A 25,034-nucleotide genomic window follows, 5' to 3' on the forward strand; every position below is an offset into this window, starting at 1 on the left:
GTCCAATCTGAAGGTACCTTACCAACACTCCACCCTAATTTTACTACTCTATGAAGCCATTTCATCCCTGCCTTCCCACTTTACTTCACCATTTCAGGTCTAATTTAATCTATTCCTGCTGCCTCATGACAATTGAGTTTATTTACCATCCTTTCCACTCCCTCAAGCATAATTTCACCAACATCATTTTCCTCCTCCCCATGAGCTTGGCTGTTTGCAACACCACCAGGATGATTTCCTTTTACATTGAAAAGATTTTCAAAATATTCCCTCCACCTCTCCAGTGATTCCCTGGGATCTATTATGAGTTCACCTGAATTACTCAAAATACTGTTCATTTCCTTTTTCCCTCCCTTCCTAAGATTCTTTATTACTGTCCAGAAAGGTTTCCCTGCTGCTTGACCTAGCCTTTCCAGGTTATTACCAAAATCTTCCCAGGACTTCTTTTTGGATTCAACAACTATTTGTTTCGCTCTGTTTCTTTCATCTACGTACAAATCCCTGTCTGCCTCGGCCCTTGTTTGGAGCCATTTCTGATAAGCCTTCTTTTTACATTTACAGGCTGCCCTCACTTCATCATTCCACAAAGATGTTCGCCTTTTCCCATCTTTACACACAGTTGTTCCTAGGCATTCCCTTGCTGTTTCTACTACAGCAGCCCTGTATGCCATCCATTCACTTTCTATATCCTGAACCTGCTTACTGTCTACTGTTCGAAACTTCTCACCAATCATATCCATGTACTTCTGTTTAATTTCATCGTCCTGGAGATTTTCTACCCTTATTCGTTTGCAGACAGATTTCACTTTCTCTACCCTAGGCCTAGAGATACTTAGTTCACTACAAATCAGATAGTGGTCTGTATCATCAAAAAATCCACGAAAAACTCGTACATTCCTAACAGATTTCCTGAATTCAAAGTCTGTTAAGATATAGTCTATTATGGATCTGATACCCCTAGCCTCCCATGTGTAGCGGTGAATAGCCTTATGCTTTAAGAATGTATTCGTAACAGCTAAACCATACTAGCACAGAAGTCCAGCAAACGCTTCCCATTCCCATTAGCTTTCATATCTTCCCCACATTCACCAATCACCCTTTCATATCCTTCAGTTCTATTCCCAATTCTCGCATTGAAATCACCCATTAGCACTATTCTATCCTTGCTGTTGACCCTAACCACAATGTCACTCAATGCTTCATAAAACTTATCAACTTCATCCTCATTTGCACCCTCACATGGTGAATACACAGACACAATTGTTGTCCTCATTCCTCCAACTGACAAATCTACCCACATCATTCGCTCATTTACGTGCCTAACAGAAACTATGCTGCGTGCAATGGTATTCCTGGTAAAGAGCCCTACCTCAGACTCTGCCCTTCCCTTTCTAACACCCGTCAAGTACACTTTATAATCTCCTATCTCTTCCTCGTTATCTCTCCTTACCCGAATGTCACTTACTCCCAGCACATCCAGATGCTCCTTCTTTGCTGACTCAGCCAGTTCTACCTTCTTTCTTCCATAAGCCCCATTAATATTGATAGCTCCCTATCAAATTCCATTTTGTTCGCCAAGTTGTTTCCAAGGAGTCCCTTGCCTGTCAAGTGGGAGTGGGACTCCATTACTCCCAGAGGTCCGAGGCTTGCTTAAAATGTTCTGAGTTCGGTAAATTCATGAAGCAGGATGGTACCCTACTTGCACATAGTCCAAGTGAGGATCTCTCCTCTAACGGGTTATGGACCACGGTGAATTGTATAGTCCTAGCCCCCTGAGCACAAGGAGGGCTCAGAATATGTTCGAGATGCTCACTCCCATTCCATACCAACTGGTATCCCGACTCTCAGGACCACTTACTAGGCCCCTCAGCCGTTGCCCATGGTTCTAGGAAGTGACTACAGTAAGCCACAAACATCATTATTATTATTATTATTATTATTATTATTATTATTATTATTATTATTATTATTATTATTCTGGACCCCACAGCAAGATGCAAGACCGCTACTTCTCGGTAAATTACATTTGCTGCCATTGTCATTCCTGATAATGTGACCAGCACCATTGTCACACGTAGGCATGTGCAAAGGATTTCTGGCGATACGAATGATATACTTCCGTGCATTATTGACCGCATTATAGAGGTGAACAATTGCACAGTCAATATTATTCCTATCATTTGTTTTAAATGTGTTTACATTTTTATTTATGTGCCAGGAGAAGGGGTAAGGGGAGATAACGAGGAAGATATAGGAGATTATAAAGTGTACTTGACGGCTGTTAGAAAGGGAATGGCAGAGTCTGGGGTAGGGCTCTTTATCAGGAATACCATTGCACGGAACATAGTTTCTGTTAGGCACATAAATGAGCGAATGATGTGGGTAGATTTGTCATTTGGAGGAATGAGGACTAGAATTGTGTCTGTGTATTCACCATGTGAGGGTGTGGATGAGGATGAAGTTGACAAGTTTTATGAAGCATTGAGTGACATCGTGGTCATGGTCAACAGCAAGGATAGAATAGTGCTAATGGGCGATTTCAATGCGAGAGTTGGGAATAGAACTGAAGGATATGAAAGGGTGATTGGTGAATGTGGGGAAGATATGGAAGCTAATGGGAATGGGAAGCGTTTGCTGGACTTATGTGCTAGTATGGGTTTAGCTGTTACGAATACATTCTTCAAGCATAAGGCTATTCACCGCTACACATGGGAGGCTAGCGGTACCAGATCCATAATAGACTATATCTTAACAGACTTCGAATTCAGGAAATCTGTTAGGAATGTACGAGTTTTCCGCGGATTTTTCGATGATACAGACCACTATCTGATCTGTAGTTAATTAAGTATCTCTAGGCCTAGGGTAGAGAAAGTGAAATCTGTCTGCAAACGAATAAGGGTGGAAAATCTCCAGGATGAGAACGTTAGACAGAAGTACATGGATATGATTAGTGAGAAGTTTCGAACAGTAGACAGTAAGCAGGTTCAGGATATAGAAAGTGAATGGATGGCATACAGGGATGCTGTAGTAGAAACAGCAAGGGAATGGCTAGGAACAACTGTGTGTAAAGATGGGAAAAGGCGAACATCTTAGTGGAATGATGAAGTGAGAGCAGCTTGTAAACGTAAAAAGAAGGCTTATCAGAAATGGCTCCAAACAAGGGCCGAGGCAGACAGGGAGTTGTACGTAGATGAAAGAAACAGAGCGAAACAAATAGTTGTTGAATCCAAAAAGAAGTCCTGGGAAGATTTTGGTAACAACCTGGAAAGGCTAGGTCAGGCATCAGGGAAACCTTTCTGGACAGTAATAAAGAATCTTAGGAAGGGAGGGAAAAAGGAAATGAACAGTGTTTTGAGTAATTCAGGTGAACTCATAATAGATCCCAGGGAATCACTGGAGAGGTGGAGGGAATATTTTGAACATCTTCTCAATGTAAAAGAAAATCATCCTGGTGGTGTTGTGAACAGCCAAGCTCATGGGGAGGAGGAAAATGATGTTGGTGAAATTATGCTTGAGGAAGTGGAAAGGATGGTAAATAAACTCCATTGTCATAAGGCAGCAGGAATAGATGAAATTAGACCTGAAATGGTGAAGTATAGTGGGAAGGCAGGGATGAAATGGCTTCATAGAGTAGTAAAATTAGCATGGAGTGTTGGTACGGTACCTTCAGATTGGGCAAAAGCAGTAATTGCACCTATCTATAAGCAAGGGAACAGGAAGGATTGCAACAACTATTGAGATATCTCATTGATTAGTATACCAGGCAAAGTATTCACTGGCATCTTGGAAGGGAGGGTGCGATCAGTCGTTGAGAAGAAGCTGGATGAAAACCAGTGTGGTTTTAGACCACGGAGAGGCTATCAGGATCAGATTTTCAGTATGCGCCAGGTAATTGAAAAATGCTACGAGAGGAATAGGCAGTTGTGTTTATGTTTCGTAGATCTAGAGAAAGCATATGACAGGGTACCGAGGGAAAAGATGTTCGCCATACTGGGGGACTATGGAATTAAAGGCAGATTATTAAAATCAATCAAAGGCATTTATATTGCCAATTGGGCTTCAGTGAGAATTGATGGTAGAATGAGTTCTTGGTTCGGGGTACTTACAGGGGTTAGACAATGCTGTAATCTTTCACCTTTGCTGTTTGTAGTTTACATGGATCATCTGCTGAAAGGAATAAAATGGCAGGGAGGGATTCAGTTAGGTGGAAATGTAGTAAGCAGTCTGGCCTATGCTGACGATTTGGTCTTAATGGCAGATTGTGCCGAAAGCCTACAGTCTAATATCTGGGAACTAGAAAATAGGTGCAATGAGTATGGTATGAAAATTAGCCTCTCGAAGACTAAATTGATGTCAGTAGGTAAGAAATTCAACAGAATTGAATGTCAGATCGGTGATACAAAGCTAGAACAGGTCAATAATTTCAAGTATTTAGGTTGTGTGTTCTCCCAGGATGGTAATATAGTAAGTGAGATTGAATCAAGGTGTCGTAAAGCTAATGCAGTGAGCTCGCAGTTGCGATCAACAGTATTCTGTAAGAAGGAAGTCAGCTCCCAGACGAAACTATCTTTACATCGGTCTGTTTTCAGACCAACTTTGCTTTACGGGAGCGAAAGCTGGTGATACCTTATTCATAAGTTGGAAGTAACAGACATGAAAGTAGCAAGAATGATTGCTGGGACAAACAGGTGGGAACAATGGCAGGATGGTACTCGGAATGAGGAGATATAGGCTAATTTACGAATGAACTCGATGGATGAAGCTGTACGCATAAACCGGCTTCGGTGGTGGGGTCATGTGAGGCGAATGGAGGAGGATAGGTTACCTAGGAGAATAATGGACTCTGTTATGGAGGGTAAAAGAAGTAGAGGTAGACCAAGATGATGATGATTAGACTCGGTTTCTAACGATTTAAAGATAAGAGGTATAGAACTAAATGAGGCCACAACACTAGTTGCAAATCGAGGATTGTGGTGACGTTTAGTAAATTCACAGAGGCTTGCAGACTGAACGATGAAAGGCATAACAGTCTATAATGATAATGTATGTAATGTATGTATGTATGTATGCCAGGAGAATCTCCTGTAATATAACTTTAGGTTCTCCAAAGGAAATGATGGCTCTTGAAAACTTTACCCCAAAAATGTGTTTTTCTTTGTTTTTAAAGGAGATTTAAATACTAATTTTCACGTCTGTAAAATTTTAGTTTTTATTAGATGTAAGTATCCTCATACAATTAATGCAATTCATTTTTCAAATCCTTCACTCCCCCCTCATTGGATTTTCTGAAATCAAAGGAATATATGTTTCTTTACTTTTAAAGCAGATTCCAAATATCAATTTTCACGTCTGCAACATCTTTCGTTTTTGAGATAATTGTATCTTTATACAAATAATTGAAATAAGTTTTAAAAAACAAAAAAATACATATTGGTAAATGTGGGGAAGATATGGAAACTAATAGGAATGGGAAGCATTTGCTGGACTTCTGTGCTAGTATGGGATTAGTAGTTACATATTATACATTCTTCAAAGCATTAGGCTATTCACCGCTACACATGAGTAAGTAGGGGCACTAGATCCATACTTTTTTTTTTTTTTGCTAGGGGCTTTATGTCGCACCGACACAGATAGGTCTTATGGCGACGATGGGATAGGAAAGGCCTAGGAGTTGGAAGGAAGCGGCCGTGGCCTTAATTAAGGTACAGCCCCAGCATTTGCCTGGTGTGAAAATGGGAAACCACGGAAAACCATTTTTAGGGCTGCCGATAGTGGGATTCGATAGATCCATACTAAGCTATATCATAACCGACTTTAAATTCAGGAAATCTGTCAGGAATGTGAGGGTATTCCGGGGATTTTTTGATGATACAGACCACTATCTGATATGTAGTGAACTAAGTATCTCTAGGCCTAGGATAGAGAAAGTGAAATCTTTCTATAGACTGATAAGGGTAGAAAATCTCCAGAACGGCAAAATTAGACAGAAGTGTATGGATATGATTTGTCAAAATTTCCAAACAGTGGACAGTTTGCAGGTTCAGGATATAGAAAGAGAATGGGGGTATAGAGGGATGCTGTAGTAGAAACAGCAAGTGAATGTCTAGGAACAACTGTGTGTAAGGATGGGAAGAGGCAAACATCTTAGTGGAATGATGAAGCGAAAGCAGCTTATAAACGTAAAAAGAAGGCATATCAGAAATGGCTCCAAACAAGGACTAATGCAGACAGAATTGTATGTAAAGGAAAGACATAGAGCGAAACAAATAGTTGTTGAATCCAAGAAGAAGTCTTGAGAAGATTTTGGTAATAACTTGGAAAGGCTAGGTCAAGCAGCAGGGAAAACTTTCTGGACAGTAATAAAGTAACTTAGGAAGGGAGGTAAAAAGGGAATGAACAGTGCTTTGGGTAAATCAGGTGAAGTCATAATAGATCGCAGGGAATCACTGGACAGATAGAGGGAATATTTTGAAAATCTTCTCAAAGTAAAAGGGTATCTTCCTGGTGATGACGCAAACAACCGAGCTCATGGGGACGAGGAAAATGATAGAATATAAATCTCATATTTATTCCGTATTGGCTCAACACAACTAAGGTTAAGTTATGAGTAGGTTCCCACCTTCCAATACTTATCAATTTCTATATAATAGGTTTATTTATTACATAATATAAACCATATAATCTCTAGTACATGTTTCGTTCCGATTATGGAACATCTTCAGCTAAAATTTGACAAAATGGCAAGACAATTAAAACACATTGATGTTATGATGATACAAAAGCTAAAAGATATGATAAAATGGCACGAAGATTAAAACATATAATTATGATGATGAAATAAAGTTCATTCATGTTGGTTAAAAATTCAACAAGTCAGGGTTCAAATGACGAAGTAAAAACGGCGATAAGGTTCTTCTTCATGTTGGAGACGTGTACATTTTGTTAATCTTGAAGATAAATTGGAGAAATACAAGATTTTCTTAATGTATATTTATCGGGGGAACTCTTGATAAAATAACCGTAGTTGAAGTTGAGTTGTGGTTAGATTATTGAAATGAGTCTGAAACGAGAAAAGAATGAGTAAAATAGAAGATATTTTAAGGAGAAAACCTTGTTAAAAATGTATGTTCGTGAGAATGAAGGATAATGGAGTTGATTACCTTATAGTCAGTCGTGTCGTATTTGACGTCCTCCCTTATGTCGTGTTGTTAACTGACTGAGTCCTGTGTATGTGTGTAAGGCACTTGCGGTGGGCGGGGAGTATTGGAAGGAGAGGTAAGTGACGTGAGGAGAGCGGGTGAAATGTTGTGTAGGGTGGAGCTAACTGAGGAGTGGCGTTGTGATAGGCTAGGGGAAACGGAAGGAAAGGTAGGGGGACAATTATGGAGGGTGGAGCTAATCGGAAGGAGGTGTGTTGGTTGTTTGTTGGGATTCTTTTTGATGGTTTTTCTAGATGAATCTAATTTGGTAGCCTCTTCTAATAATATATTTATATTTTCCGTAATTTCGTTAACATTCTGGTTGGGATTTCGTTTCTGATCAATTTCAATAGAGATATTTTCAAGAATATTCTTTAATTTGCCTTTGTTTAGCGTTCGTAGAATGGTTAAGTCCCTTTCTATCGATATAAAACTGTGTTTATATTCGGTCATGTGAAGACTCATGGCCGAGTACTTCCTATGTTTTTCGGCATTAATATGTTCTTGATATCTTACTAAGAAATTACGGCCTGTTTTTCCGATATAAGAATTGGCACAATTTGAGCATTTAAGCCTATATATCCCGGAATTTAAATATTTGTTATTACTTGCAATGCTTTGATGATTGAAAATTAAACGTTGATTGTTGTTATTGGTGCGAAAAGCAATTTTAAAATTGAATTTCTTAAAAATGTTAGTAATCTGGTAAATATTCCCGTTATTATAAGTAAAGGTGGCGAAGTTTTTCTTTTTATGTTCTTTTACCAGCTGCGTTTGAGGTTTATTCTTCATTTTATTCATTAATCTATCTATGTAGTGTTTTGTGTATCCATTGCTTATCGCTATTTTGTAACTGAGATTAATTTCTTTTTGGAGGTCGTTTTTGGACAAGGGAATGTTAAAGGCTCTATTTAACATGCTTAAAAAGGAACTCCTTTTATGTGCCTCAGGATGGTACGAATCTTTTCGTATGGTATTTATAGTTTGAGTCGATTTTCTAAAGATTGTAAAGGCCAATTTTCCTTCTTTCCTTTCGATTGTTAAATCAAGGAAATTTAGTTTTTTATTGTTCTCGGTTTCTAACGTAAATTTTATGAAAGGGTCCAAACTGTTGATCTGGTCTAATAAATTAGTGCTACTATTGATTTGTTCATCTATAATTGCAAAGATGTCATCGACAAACCTTAGCCAGATAATGATACCTTTTTCATCATTTAAAATTTTATGTTTTTCTAAGTGATCCATGTATATTTCAGCAAGGATACCTGATGCTGGAGGTCCCATAGGAAGACCACTTTGTTGATATACTGTGTTATTGAAGGAAAAGTAATTATTGTTAAGTGTAAATTCTAGGAGTAACATGAATTCTTCTATTTCATGGTTACTAAGTTTTTGTGTGTCTTTAAGTTGTTCTTAATTATATTTAGAGTTTCTTTCGTGGGGATCGTAGAATACATATTAGTGACGTCGAATGAGTTCAAGGTGAAAGATGGTTTTAATTTTGTGTTCTTGATAATTTTACAAAATTCTATTGAATTATTGATTGTGGTTCTGCTTTGGAAAGTATAGTACTTTTTTAGGAAGCTATTGAGAGGTTATGTAGGTGGGGCTATTTCTAAAGTTAATAATTGGTCTTATGGGTGTGTCAGGTTTATGTATCTTAGGCAAAGCTCTTGCTGTTGGTAGTCTTGGATTCATATTAATTAGGCTTGATATTTCGTTCTCATTTAATTTAATTTTCAATCATCAAAGCATTGCAAGTAATAACAAATATTTAAATTCCGGGATATATAGGCTTAAATGCTCAAATTGTGCCAATTCTTATATCGGAAAAACAGGCCGTAATTTCTTAGTAAGATATCAAGAACATATTAATGCCGAAAAACATAGGAAGTACTCGGCCATGAGTCTTCACATGACCGAATATAAACACAGTTTTATATCGATAGAAAGGGACTTAACCATTCTACGAACGCTAAACAAAGGCAAATTAAAGAATATTCTTGAAAATATCTCTATTGAAATTGATCAGAAACGAAATCCCAACCAGAATGTTAACGAAATTACGGAAAATATAAATATATTATTAGAAGAGGCTACCAAATTAGATTCATCTAGAAAAACCATCAAAAAGAATCCCAACAAACAACCAACACACCTCCTTCCGATTAGCTCCACCCTACACAATTGTCCCCCTACCTTTCCTTCCGTTTCCCCTAGCCTATCACAACGCCACTCCTCAGTTAGCTCCACCCTACACAACATTTCACCCGCTCTCCTCACGTCACTTACCTCTCCTTCCAATACTCCCCGCCCACCGCAAGTGCCTTACACACGTACACAGGACTCAGTCAGTTAACAACACGACATAAGGGAGGACATCAAATACGACACGACTGACTATAAGGTAATCAACTCCATTATCCTTCATTCTCACGAACATACATTTTTAACAAGGTTTTCTCCTTAAAATATCTTCTATTTTACTCATTCTTTTCTCGTTTCAGACTCTTTTCAATAATCTAACCACAACTCAACTTCAACTACGGTTATTTTATCTAAGAGTTCCCCCGATAAATATACATTAAGAAAATCTTGTATTTCTCCAATTTATCTTCAAGATTAACAAAATGTACACGTCTCCAACATGAAGAAGAATCTTATCGCCGTTTTTACTTCGTCATTTGAACCCTGACTTGTTGAATTTTTAACCAACATGAATGAACTTTATTTCATCATCCTAATTATATGTTTTAATCTTCGTGCCATTTTATCATATCTTTTAGCTTTTGTATCATCATAACATCAATGTGTTTTAATTGTCTTGCCATTTTGTCAAATTTTAGCTGAAGATGTTCCATAATCAGAACGAAACATGTACTAGAGATTATATGGTTTATATTATGTAATTAATAAACCTATTATATAGAAATTGATAAGTATTGGAAGGTGGGAACCTACTCATAACTTAACCTTAGTTGAGGAAAATGATGTCGGTGAAATTACACTTGATGAAATGGAAAGGATGGTAAATAAACTCCATTGTCATAAAGCAGCAGGAATAGATGAAGTTAGACCTGAAATGGTGAAGTATAGTGGGAAGGCAGGGATAAAATGGCTTCATAGAGTAATAAGATTAGCATGGAGTGTTAGTAAGGTACCTTCAGATTGGACAAAACAATAAGTGCAAATATTTATAAGTAAAGGAACAGGAAGGATTGCAACAACTATCTAGGTATCTCATTAATCAGTATACCAGACAAAGGGTTCACTGGCATCTTGAAAGGGAGGGTGCGATCAATGGTTGAGAGGAAGTTGGGTGAAAACCACAAAGGGGCTGCCACGATCAGATTTTCAGTATACAAGAGGTAATTGAGAAATGCTACGAGGGGAATAGACAGTTATGTTTATGTTTCGTAGATCTAGAGAAGGCTTATGACAGAGTACCGAGCGAAAAGATGTTCGCGCCGTACTGGGAGACTGTGGGATTAAGGGTAGATTATTAAAATCAATCAAAGGGCAGTGAGAATTGACAGTAGAATGAGTTCTTGGTTCAAGGTACTTAGAGGGGTTAGACAAGGCTGTAATATTTCACTTTTATTGTTCATAGTTTACATGGATCATCTGCTGAAAGGTAATAAGTGGCAGGGCAGGATTTGGTTATGTGAAAATGTGGTAAGCAGTCTGGTTTATACTGACGATCTGGTCTTAATGGCAGATTGTGTCGAAAGCCTGCAGTCTAATATCCCGAAACTAGAAAATAGGTGCAATGAGTATGGTGTGAAAATTAGCCTTTCAAAGACTAAATTGATGTCAGTAGGTAGGAAATCGAAGAGAATTGAATGTCAGATTGGTGATGCAAAGCTGGAACAGGTATATAATTTCAAGTATTTAGGATGTGTGTTCTCCCAGGATGGTAGTATAGTAAGTGAGATTGATTCAAGGTGCAGAAAATCTAATGCAGTGAGCTCGCAGTTGCGAACAGCAGTATTCTATAAGAAGGAAGTCAGCTCCCAAACTAAAATGTCTTTACATCAGTCTGGTTTCAGACAAACTTTGCTTTATGAGAGTGAAAGCTGGATGGACTCAGGATATCTTATTCATAAGCTAGAAGTAACAGACGTGAAAGCAGCAAGAATGATTGCTGGTACAAACAGGTAAGAACAATGGGAGGAGGGTACTCAGAATGAGGAAATAAAGGCTAAGTTAGGAATGAACTCGATGGATGGAGCTGTACGCATAAACCGGCTTTGGTGGTGGGGTCATGTGAGGCGAATGGAGGAGAATAGGTTACTCTGTTATGGCGGGTAAGATGGGTAGAGGAAGACCAAGATGATGATGGTTAGACTCAGTTTCCAATGATTTAAAGATAAGAGGGATAGAACTAAATGAGGCCACAGAACTACTTAAAAATAGAGGATTGTGGCAGCAGTTAGTAAATTCACAGAGGCTTGCAGACTGAACTCTGAAAGGCATAACAGTCTAATGAAGATGTATGTATGCACAATTTATTAGTATGTTCACGGCTTCACTGAACTGCCTTCTTTGTTGCTCAAGTTTTATTATTTTTGTGTTTAGGGTAGTTAGGGAAACATTCATGATATTCTTCCTGATTTTAGATATCTTTTTATTGTTCCACTTTCATAATATTCAGCAGTAAAAAGTGCATTGCAGGCACCAGAGCAGTCAGATTGATTTCACAGTTTCCCACTTTCAGCTGAAAGTGATGGATGGGGTATATAGTTTCATTTCATCAATTCTAACTATGATGTTATGTAGGCCTACTGATGCAAGAGGACCAATGGGCATGCTCAAGAAAGAACAAAACAATCTGGCAGCCAGTTCTTACCTAAGCCATTTCTCTCTTAGAAAACCTTAGTACAGAAACACATGGAAGACCACTTGTTTCTCTCTTCCCTTAATGTTATTGTTATTACACAGTGGAATGTAGCAGTAAATTATGACAATTGATGTTCAGTCACTAAATAAGGATACTAAGCATGGCATGTCATGATAGTCGGCTGCTATCTAGGTGATATAATGTCCAATAATGGACCATTTATATTGGTATGCTATCTAGGTGACAAGCAGGCTGAGTGCTAGCGATCAATTGATGTGAGAGGAGTTACTATGGCAGACAAAGTTTCTGGTGGAATGGTGTAGACCTCTGTATAGAAAAATGTCAAAACCAGATCTTTGCCATACTCCTAATGTCTTTCCATCAACCATCTCATACTAAAGATAGGGTCCACTGTTGATTTGCTCTTTCTAAAGCCATATTGCTTCTCTTCTAACTGTTCTTCCATCTTTCCTCTCAGTCTCCTTTCTGCTGTCCTTTCCATTATTTTGCAGCTTGTGATTTGAAACTGATTCTTCAATATTTATCACATACTTTCTTTTCGTATTCTTATTCCCTTTCCCTGTTCTCCTAGCACAATTTCTGTGTCCATATACAGAACATTTTACCAATCTATAAAGTAAATTCCTGTTTTATCCATCTTCCTTCATATGTCAAGATAGCAGAGGAGCAAAAATGAGCTTGTTGGGGATGAGAAGAACTGAGCTTAATGAGGTGGGAGTTCCATCTATGTGAAGATGGTAGTGTGTGAAGATGAGCAGATTGTCCTTATCCCTTAGTGTTTTCTTGTTTTTCCTTATCTTCCCTTTCTCTTGCTCCCTCTCTTGACACTGAGTGATCATTATATCTAACCTGTCATATGTTCCTATTCATGCCCCTGTCTTTCTGTATATAACTAGTAAGGTGAGGATTGTGAACACAGGGTAGTGTTCATAACACAAAATATAAGGGGCAAGTTTAGGAATGAACATAATATATGAAATTGCGAAGAGTTGGTTGTTAAAATAGTGTGGTTTTATATTTATACTAGGGATCAGTTTTGTTATTATGGTTTACCTTTAGTTTGTATTATCTCATTACTTGTTTCCCATCCTTTCATATTTAACTGCGTATTGAAGTTTAGAAATAGCAATGATTAGAACTAATTTTCAAGGTCTGACTAGCAGACTTGATTGAGGCACTCACATTCTTTGTTCAAGATTGCAGGATCAATTCTGGCACAGTTGATTTACTAGCATGTTAAAGAATTCATTTTTAGGACAAAATTCCAGCACTCCAGCATCTCTTAAAATCCACAGCAATTAAAGGAATGTGAAATATTCTTCATCATATTCTTCTTCTTCTTCTTCTTCTTCTTCTTCTTCTTCATCATCATCTTCTTCTTCTTCTTCTTCTTCATCATCATAATCATCATCATCATCATCATCATCATCATCACTACCTTCTTCTTCTTCTTCTTCTTCTTCTTCTTCTTCTTCTTCTTCTTCTTCTTCTTCTTCTTCTTCTTCTTAGCATTTATCCAGCTCATTTGCAGGATCTGCTGTTCTGCACTTTGCTTGTCACTTAATGTGATCTTATGCATCTTCAAGAGAGACATCGCACACCTGTCTTCCTGCAGAATGTCAAGCCAACGCATCTTTGGTCGCCCTCACATTGTTCGACCTTCTGGACATAAATCCAGTGCTGTTCTTGTAACTGGGGAGGCGTTACTGTGCATTACGCACCCATACCATAACAAGATTTTTCTCATACTTTTGCAGCAATTGTGGCCATTCCAAATGCGATCCGAACATCCCCATTTCTTTTATAATAGTAATTAATTGAGGGATGTTCCACCATTCACCACAATATATAATACATAATATTTATTAAGTGAAAACTGGTTTTGATTCCCTTGGAATCATCATCAGTTCGCAGTAAATAAATCAAAGGATCTTAATAACAGTCAACATGAAATCTGCCTTTAAATACATTAAAAATGGTTGACATGTGTTATCTATATATATAAAATAAGAGTTTTGTCTGTACATTGCTCAGAATGTGAAAAGAATGGTATTTCTCTATTGGTCGTGTCCACAGTAACAAGGAAATGCACTTTTTACTTTTCCGTAATTTTTGTCTGTCTGTACACGCATCATGAGAAAACGACTGAAGAGAATTTAATGAAAGTTGGTATGTGAAGTCGAGGGATGAGCCACTACAATCTAGGCTATAAATCATTTTACTCACGCTAAGTGAAATGGTAGTTTAAGGGAAGGCCTGAAACTAAATTCTCAAACATTTCCATTATTAGTGGTCCTATCAATAAATTCTACATACTAAAGTTATATAGAATTAAATTTCCGATCATTTATGCCATATATTGTTACTCTGATGCGGTTTTGAATGAGCAGTGTGCACACGTAAGGCAGAGGCTCACTTAGTAGTAGTAGTAGTAGGACCTGGTCTAGAATTACATTTGAGGCCTATTCCAAATTAAAGCACCACAATTCAATGAACAACTCACAATTCAGATATTCATGAATTTGTATTTTTGTTGCCATGTCCATATCAACGCCGAGCCACGAGAAAATGGGTTAACAGAATTTAATGAAAGTCAGTATATAGAGTCGGGGAATAAGAAACTACAGTCTAGGTTATAAACAATTTTATTCATCCTGGAAGAAATTGTAGTTTAGGGGAAGACGCCTAAAATTTAATTTTTAAGTGCCTATGTTATTGGTCCTATCGAAAAGTACTACATAACAAAAGTTATAGAGAATACAATTTCCAACCATTTATGTTTTATTCAGTTTTACCGTACAGACTATGATAAGAGTGGTATTTCAGAGCTGGAAGAAAACTAAATGTGAAGGCCTACAATATTGAAAGCGCATAACACTGATCAACAATAACATTACATTGACCATTGTTTGTTGTGATGTTCTTTGTCTATGGCCGACTGGATCTCTCACTGCGCTCCTTAGCTAGAGCAACGCATCAAGTCGGCCGTGCTTTGTCTCTTATGCTGCCGCTCAACTCCGATAGATGGGATTACTGCTGTGTACCGAGTATAACAGCCTGACTGAATATTGGCGGGAAATAGCTGGGGAGTTAGAAAACTTCCTTCTTTAGCATGCCATTCCTCTGGTTCGTACATTTTCTGATACTGCCGGTACGTAACAGACTGTTTCATCATAGTATTTTAGCCATTCGATCGCTACTCTGACGCGGTTTTGAATGAGCAGTGTGCAGATTTAAGGCAGAGGCTCACTTAGTAGTAGTAGTAGTAGTAGTAGTAGTAGTAGTAGTAGTGGTGGTAGTAGTAGTAGTAGGACCTGGTATAGAATTACAATTTAGCCCTATTCCAAATTAAAGCATCACAGTTCACTCAACAACTCAAAATTCAACCCTGAAAAGAGCCGTTTCTTAAGAAAAGCTTCTTCCTCTTCACTGTTATTAAATTCTACACTTATTTTATTCCAAATTAGCAGTGAAGAGGGGGTTTCTTCTCTGGTTTGGAGGAAACATTTGCCTCCAAGTCAGATACAATTTTCCGCTGCCTGGGCGAGGGGTTAGGTGTGCTCGGTTCGCCCGAAAGGACGTGAGTTTGAATCCCCATCAGGAAGTTGTAAAATTTAAGAAACGAGATTTCCACTTCCAGAGTTGCACATGGCCCTGAGGTTCACTCAGCCTACACCAACAATGAGTACCAGGTTAATTCTTGGGTCAAAGGCAGCCGGGCATAGAGCTAACCACTCTACCTCATCAAGTGCTGAGGTTACGGATAGTGGAAGCCTTTACCTTCCACCCCTCCAAGGGCCTTCATGGCCTATACGGAGATGACTTCGCTTTTTTTTTTTTTGCTGTGAAGTGGATTGAGATTTTCCAATGCATTGGGTACTCCTAGGAAACAAATTGGTAAAAGGGCATAGTTTTTGCCCTGGGAGTCTCCTGGGGGGGAGGGGGCCACCACCACCGCCAAAATAAGACGAATTGTGTTCATGGATCATGGCTGTCTACGGCTTGGTCATTCCAGCTCTGGAACTTTGGACTGTTAGATCGGCAGTGTAGTACTGTTCGTTAAAAGTGAGAAAATGTGTGGTTTTTCATTTGATCGAGTATTTCATATGAAAGCATTACTTTCAATCACACCATTCCTACTGACATCATTGTAATGACCTATGTTCATTTCACATGGGAAAACTACTAAGACAGTCTTTCCAAGGATGTAAAAAGGCAGGTGGAGAGTGAATGTCTGCATTATAATGAAAACTCCCCTACCTGATTGTGACTGATGGTAGCAAGGCGGCCTACCATTACAATGAAAATTCCCTAACCCAGTCTTCATATGAGAAAAGATGTTTGGTGACTTCCCCGTAGTGTTTCTAGGGTAACGTTAAGTGCTATGCAATTTAATACAATCTTGCTCTCAACATGTACACTAGCTAACCTAGAATTCTGTATACAGTGAAGAATTTCGTAGCGAAGCACGGGTACATCAGCTAGTATGACATAAAACACATATATTTAAAGAACGACCTAGGATCCAGGTCACAGATAACTGCAGTGCGTTTGTACAATGTTGAACAGAGATTTAAGATAAAGCATAAAAACTTGAAGATGAGGAATACTGTGAGGTTTTTAATTGTTACTGTGGATATAAGAAACATATATTAAAATGTTCAAATATTCATAGTTGAATCGTCGATGAGGGTAAAATCCTGTATCAAACTTGACGCTCTTGTAAAGTGCTGATGTTAATACAATTTGCAGTTAAAACAATTAGCTGAGGAGCTATATAAGTTATACGTCAACATGTAAATGAAAATCATAATTTGACATCCCCATTTCTGACATGGTCCATTCAAGTAAGACCCAGTGGCCAGTGAAGCATTTCGATGACCTGCAGCTGTTGTTCATGTCTCTTTGTGGCTGGCCTACTTTTGGTTCTGTGCAATGCCAATGGTCAGACAAGAGTTGTATAGATTTTTGATTTCAGGTACAGTACCTTGTGATCCAAGAGGACTTCTGTGACTTGGCGCCACTTCATTCAGGCAGCACTGACTGTGATGTTTTATGAAGGTCAATGCTGTCATTGTTAATTGACCCATCTCTTTGTAACCCACAGGTACTCAGTCTTCCTCGCATTAAGTCGCAGGCCATCTTTGTCCAAGCACATTGCAGATCTTGATGGGATTCACAGACAATCATGATACCGTCAGCATAGATTAGAGTCTAGAGGTGTAGTGTTAAAACCGGCCTCATGCTGTAGGGGTAGCATGCCTGGCTCTTACCTGGTGACCCTGAGTTTGATTTCTATCAACATCAGGGATTTTTACCTGGATCTGAGGACTGTTTAAAGGTTCAGTCAGCCTATGTAATTACAGTTGAGGAGCTATCTGATCTTGAGATACCAGTCCTGGTGTAGAAAGCCAAGAATAATGGCTGAGGGTATTCATCATGCTGACTGAACAACACCTATAATTTGAAGGTCAAAGGGGGCTGTTGCACCATGGGGTTTGGTTTGGGTGTTAAAACTTCAGTAGTGATGGTGTTGAAACATGTTAAATAAATATAGCTATTTGTTGATTTTATGACTCACTTCTACCCACATATTCTTATCAAGTTAATAATCTTAATAAATAATACAGTCCAACCTGAAGTACCTATTTTTTTAAATGTTTTATTGTGATTTGAGAAATATTTCAGTAGATGGTATTTATATAACTTGAAATAAAATTTTACCTTTTTTCATGTCCTCTGAAGAATTTGTGCACATAGATTTAAACTGATTTTTACTAAGTACCTAAGTACATGGTTGTTTTTAAAGCAGTCATAACTTGTATTTGAAAATTCAGGTGGTTATTGATATTTCTCTGTTTCTAGCTGCTGAAAAATGTAAGACCATTACACAAGAAAGTCCACCTCCCACATCTACAGACAGCCATGAAACAACTCAAACTCACCATAACCAAGGGTCATATTTGGAGCAACTTCTTGTTCGTGCAATTGAATCTCAAACAGAAGCAGTTACCAGAATATTGACATACCAGCATAACTTAGCCAAACAACTCCTGGAAGCTGATAGAGAAAGGCAGATGCGATTAGAATACAAGCTAGATAGTATTATAGAAAGGCTCGACCATTTCATGCCCCCTGTATCATTATCTAGAACTTCAAAGGATTATAAAAGCGAAGAAAAGAATAACAAACTTAATTGTTTACTGAACAAATTAGATCAAGTTCTGCCATTCATACCTTCATCAGTGTCTGCTCCAAAGCAGAGGGAGTTTGAAAAAGTTCAAGAAGACAAAGTTGAGAGGATACTGAACAAACTTGATCAGTTATTTCCATTATCAGCATCAACTTCAAACAAATTAAATTATGATGACTAAAAGTTTAACTTTGTGTTCTTTCTGTTATGACACCCAGAATTTCCTTCTATTTGTTCTGGATGGTTGAAAGAGTGTAACTTTAGACATCTTTTAGTAAATGATGACTGTGACATCACTATGACTGATATACCAGTAGTGGCAATATGATGCTTCTCTGTGTTGATCACTTTGCAGTTAAATTTCATTCAACATTTAATAGTTGTCCTTCTGTATCACTTTTTGAGTTGAACATTAGTTTGCTGTAAAAGTACAATAAGTTTTAAAAAAAACAGGTTGTGACTGCTAATTTCCCACCAAGGTGGCTTGGGTTAAATTCCAGGTAAGGCAGATAGGATTCTCAAAGCATGTGAAATTCTTGTAGCCTAGATTCTGCATTATACTGTAGATTCTCTGGCTTATTATGTTGAAATATAAAGTTATATTAAATCATAAGCTCTATTCCTTTTGTAACCAGTTTTGCTGCTGGCATGTATTTTAGTAGAGATGCTCTAGTCACCAGATAGGCAAAAATTTAATTTCCATGAACATACTTCATAGTCCATTGCAGCAGACCATTAGTAAATAACAAATTATGAATGGTGAATATTTGTTTGAAAGTAACCTCAATTCAAGATTGATCACAAGAATGAAAGGGAAAAAAATAATTTAAAAAATACAAAAGTTAAGTGAAGGTTTGAGGGTTGAGAAGTTAGAGTGATGAGAGGTGAAAATAAGCCTTAGAAACCTGATCACTCTAGATTAAGAAGAGTACAGCAGGCAGTAAAAGACAGATTCAGATTGAAAGGTTCCTTATTCAAATAGCAGGATTGTTTGTCTTGTTTTCAACCTCATAAACTTCTACATCCAATTATTCACTAGTAATGAATCTATAGATTTTCTTTTAATAATGTATTACAATCATAGTTTATTTTAAATACTATGATGTAATTTGTTGATGGTATAAGATTTATTCAAATGAAATATAGACTCCACATACAGAATTGCTAGTATTTAATAAATGACGATGATGATAATGAAGTGGCAGCACGGCATGCATTGGCCTTTGAAGAAACAGCACAGAACATGGGTAAGCTGTGTAGTTCATTTAGTGGAGAAGCAAGTTATTGCAACTGTGATGTGTCATGGATATGTTCAGGTAGGCATAACATGCTGTTGTTGAGTTCTTTCTCAAAGGTGTTGCATAAGTTCACCTATTTTACACAAATGTATTAAAATAATATACATTGTTTTGTGCTGAGCCAGTAGACGTGAAAAATTTCCCATGATCTGGACAACCTGCTAATGTTACAACCAAAAATATTGTAACCGTGGACATACAGTAAACTCTATTAGGGGCTAAAGGTTGTCTGTTAATGGGAATAGTTTCATATATTTTACAGTGGATTCAGATTGAGAAAATCCATCATGTTTCAGTTGCTTTCCTCTTGTATACTGTTTCTTGATAATATTATTGATCAAAACTACTGAAAATGTTCATAATAAGCAGTAACCTCTGGATCCTAAGACGCACATATGAACGAGATAATGTCATCCATGTTTTATCTAACCACCGATAGTTTTGAACTAGCTGAAACCGCTTCTTCTTCATCATTATCATCGTCGTCATTGTCACCTTTCTCTTCATCCCGTAGAATATCTTCAACGATCTCCTCTAGTTTTTGGAAGCCTGGGTCACATTCATTGATCACTTACTTAATAGAGTGAAATGGATCCACCTGTTCAATAAAAGGCTAATGTTAATGTGACTATATTCTCACAATAGTCAGTTACATTATCATTCCAATATTAACATTACAGTAGTATTAGTTTCAGCCACTTGAGCCATCATCAGCTGTACACATTACAAATGGGCACAAGACACATTCAAATACACAAAAAACATCTAAAAGTGAAGAAACACATTAAAATGAGCCTGACACCAAGTTCATACATTGCATAATGTAGTATGGCAGAAATGTGTTGATTACTAATGTTGTGTTGTAAAATATATTCTTAATTTTGTTTAGCCGTATGATAAACGGCGTACTTGACAAACTTCTCACACTGAGTTGATGAGAACATCTGTAAATGCTATTATGAGACGTGTGGCCCAGACGGTACTGAATCTGTCAATATAGATTGATAAAGAATAATAGAAAAGGGGGAAATAAACTTACTATAATGGGACAAAAGGCCTAAATAAATATGTATATATTGTATCCTTTTAAATACTAATGGCATAAGATGTGCTTCATAGATGTTACTTCAGTGCTCTTCTATACTTACGAAATGGTTCCTCTCTTCTCAAGGCTGCAGTTACGTCCACGCATCAGTTTCATGGGTGCAAGAAGGGTCCTAACTACAGCTAAGTCTAAAAACTACAACAGACTGGTCTCCTATTTTGTATATTATTTATTTGCAAAAGTCAATACATACATACATACATACATACATACATACATACATACATACATACATACATACATTATCATTATAGACTGTTATGCCTTTCAGCGTTCAGTCTGCAAGCCTCTGTGAATTTACTAAACGTCGCCACAATCCTCGATTTGCAACTAGTGTTGTGGCCTCATTTAGTTCTATACCTCTTATCTTTAAATCATTAGAAACCGAGTCTAACCATCGTCGTCTTGGTCTACCTCTACTTCTCTTACCCTCCATAGCAGACTCCATTATTCTCCTAGGTAACCTATCCTCCTCCATTCGCCTCACATGACCCCACCACCGAAGCCGGTTTATGCGTACAGCTTCATCCATCGAGTTCATTCCTAAATTAGCCTTTATCTTCTAATTCTGAGTACCCTCCTGCCATTGTTCCCACCGGTTTGTACCAGCAATCATTCTTGCTACTTTCATGTCTGTTACTTCTAACTTATGAATAAGATATCCTGAGTCCACCCAGCTTTCGCTCCCGTAAAGCAAAATTGGTCTGAAAACAGACCGATGTAAAGATAGTTTCGTCTGGGAGCTCACTTCCTTCTTACAGAATACTGTTGATCGCAGCTGCGAGCTCACTGCATTAGCTTTACGACACCTTGATTCAATCTCACTTACTATATTACCATCCTGGGAGAACACACAACCTAAATACTTGAAATTATCGACCTGTTCTAGCTTTGTATCACCCACCTGACATTCAATTCTGTTGAATTTCTTACCTACTGACATCAATTTAGTCCTAATACCAATATAATGGTCCGTTATTGGACATTATAAATTTTTTTTTTCCCAGCTAACTCATTCTTGGATGCCTGCGTTTCGCCCTTGTGTGCTAAGTTAGGCTCATCAGTTGGGACTTAGCACACCACCCAAGACGCAAGGCTAGTGCATACTGTGGAGGCCACTGCATAGGCTATTTGAAGCCACCAGCAGTGCCAATGCACTATGAGAGCTATGTCTCATTTCCAAAAATAGATGCCTGCCTGGCCATCAAATGATGTTGGGATGTGAATTGTCCTTTAATTTACCTCAGTGTTCAATAGATTTGGCCATTTGTTAGTGGATCCATAACTCTGATGGAGTAACCTAAGTGGTGAATACTGACTTTAATGCTGATCAGCAGTTACTGTTCCAAACATACAACTGGTTAAAATTGATTTTAATGCTGATCAGCAGTTATGGAAGTTCTGGCAATGCGACAAATGCTAGTTATGATAGCATTGCTCTGAACTGTTTATCTACGGCTTTTAATAGGGTAGATCACGGGAGAGTGACAAAAACGAGTGCAATTGACTAGACAGAAGAGTGACTGAATTCGGAGGCTATTTTCCTAGAAAACAAAACTCTGAGAATTAGAGTAGGTGAAACATTATTTGATCGTCATGATTTAACCAATATCACTGCCATCTGAAACTTCCTTCTTCATTTTAAGGTTGGAAATTCTTCTTGCTAAAGTCTGGAAGCTAAAATCTTAAGGGTCTCATAACAACTCTCAAGTCAAAGTGAATAATGATACGGTCTCTGTGTACATGTGCCGATCATGTGTTGTAATGTTTCTCTCTTGAAGTGTGGGACTCGAGCTGTTTTAAAGGACCACATTTTTAGTTAATCGGTTCTGGTCGTAGGAGAAGCACTACTGAGTGCGATGATGGCCATTTAATGAAAGTTCTTCTTGATCGACAGACAACAGCTGTAGAGGCCAAAAATTGTTTGCAGCATCAATGAGTCACAAACATCAGCAAAAGAACAAGAAGAAGGTTATATGAAGTGGATTTACAGAGGCCTGCCAGAGGACCTCTGCTTACATGTGAGCACTGTGCCTCTTGAATGCAATTCACCAACAAACACTGAAACTGGACTGTGGAGCAGAGGAGCTCTGTGTTATTTATGGATTAATCCAGTTTCTGTTTGAGGGCACCAGATGGAAGGGAGAGTTTGGAGAAGAAGTGGGGAATATTATTCACCCTGCACATGTTTTCTGCAGGGACACTATACAATGAAGGCTCAGTCATAGATGTGCTGAGATTACCACTGATGCATGCACGGAGCTTGTGTTCATCAAGAATAGGTGTCTGACTGTCCACCACTACATCAAGGAGATTTTAGGGAACCACATGGTGCCTTTGCACCTGTCATTGGCGAGAACTTTATCCTGATGCATGACAATGCTCATCTGCACGTTGCCGTCTGTATATGTGAGTACCTGAATGAAGTCCAGATTCAGCGCATGGTGTGGCTTGTTTGCGGTCCTGACCTAATCCCAATAGAGCATGTCTGAAATATGCTTATGAGACGTACTAGGAGCCGTTGCCCTGACACAGTTGCACAACTTATGGCTACACTCCTGGCAGATGGGAGAGAACATTCAGGATTGTGTCCTGTATCACAGCCGTAACTGCAGCTAGAAATGGTTATACCCATTATTGAGGTAATGGAAATGTGCTTCTAACAGGTGGACTAACATACAACAGTGCACAGCTTCAGGTTTCAACATTTTCAAATTTGTGCTGGAGTACTGTTGTGATTGTCAAGATCAATAATGTTTCTCAATTACTGCATGGAAACTTTTCAAATGGGCTAATTTAAGACACATTGTCATATTGTTGTAATGTCATAATATTAGAATTTTACAACATTTTGAATGAACTAATATTAAATTTTGTCTGAAACACAATAGCGTTTTGCTTCTTTTGCTGGTCAGAATACTGTATTTTACTTTTATTTTCTGGGACATCTATGACATACTACCAACCACATTACTTGTGGTACCCATTAATGTGCGCTAAAAATATTACATTAATAAATTAGAAGCAGATGAACACATATATTTACCATTCACCACAAACTGTAAGTTTCCTCTGTGGATAAGTGGTAGAAAGCCAGCCTATTGATCCCAAGATCACGGGTTCAAACCCAGCAGAGGCAGTCTGATCTTTGAAGAGCAGAAAGAATTCCATTTGATACTTTGAGTCGTGCAATCTCGGCATGTAAAAGATCTCTGGTGACACATTTGGGGTTTTCCAGACAAAATTCATTAAAACTCAGCCCTAGACAACAAAAGAGAGATTCAGCTCACTCTGCTATCTAGTAAGCAGGCAGCCAGATGGCATCCAATTTAAAGGTCTGCACGATAGCTGAGGCCATATGATTATTTTTTTTTTTTTATTACCATAAATTGAAGGTGTTGGTCCTGTGGTGTAGGGGTAGCATGCCTGCCTCTTACCCGGAGGCCCTGGGTTCGATTCCCGGCCAGGTCAGGTATTTTTACCTGGATCTGAGGGCTGGTTCAGAATTGAGGAGCTATCTGACGGTGAGATAGCGGCCCCGGTCTAGAAAGCCAAGAATAATAGCTGAGAGGATTTGGCGTGCTGACCACACAACATCTCGTAATCTGCAGACCTTTGGGCTGAGCAGCGGTCGCTTGGTAGGCCAAGGCCCTTCAAGAGCTGTAGTGCCATGGGGTTTGGTTTTGGTTTTTTAAATCAAAGGCTCAGGTTCAAATGAAGTAACAAATTTTGTTATCCGCCTCACAAGTTCACTGAGGTAAACCACAACCACCTACCACCTTTCTTCCCTTTTGCATATACATCTGTTTCTGAACAGAAATGAACTAGAACAAAACCCAGTTTATGGACTCTTGGAAGACTGACATATTTAATTTGAAATTAGATAAAAATTGAGTCTACACTATTCACTGTGAATGGAAGACCAAACCGCCTCCTTATTCGTTCAGTTGACCAAGAAGTCACTTTGTGTTATCGCTCAAAATGTACTATGTGACATAAGAAATCTTCTATAGATTCTCACAACATGTATCCTCTGCAAGACCAAGAAGTTCTCGGGCTTCTCAACACGCGCTCTCGTTTACCATCCCTACTCCATTCACTCCTACCACAAATACAAACACTGTACAAGTGATTCATGGTGACTGCTGACATTCTCCCATTAAATTCTTAGTAGCACACAAAAGGTTATTTTGAAATATTGCTTCACTTCAGTTACAAGGTATTGATTCCATGTTCCTTGAAATTACACAATCATCATCATAATAATAATAATCATAATCATCATCATCATCATCAATGTCCCATTCCAGTCGTCCAGGTGTGGTTAACAAGCCTCCTCCACCCCTTTCTGTCCTTCCACTTTTCCTGCTCCATTACT

The 25,034-nt window shown here is 38.2% G+C and overlaps 1 protein-coding gene across 1 annotated transcript in view; it reads left to right on the top strand.

The window, feature by feature from the left end:
* LOC136872673 (uncharacterized) overlaps positions 1–19,400 on the top strand; it is a 108,786-nt gene extending 89,386 nt beyond the window's left edge. Inside the window, exon 4 of the mRNA XM_067146484.2 lies at positions 17,926–19,400. Coding sequence (XP_067002585.2) covers positions 17,926–18,434 — 509 coding nt within the window. The 3' untranslated portion in view covers positions 18,435–19,400. The remainder of the gene's footprint in view (positions 1–17,925) is intronic.
* The last annotated feature ends 5,634 nt before the right edge of the window (positions 19,401–25,034 follow it).

The sequence above is a fragment of the Anabrus simplex genome, chromosome 4 (assembly GCF_040414725.1).
Source record: "Anabrus simplex isolate iqAnaSimp1 chromosome 4, ASM4041472v1, whole genome shotgun sequence".
Taxonomy (NCBI): domain Eukaryota; kingdom Metazoa; phylum Arthropoda; class Insecta; order Orthoptera; family Tettigoniidae; genus Anabrus; species Anabrus simplex.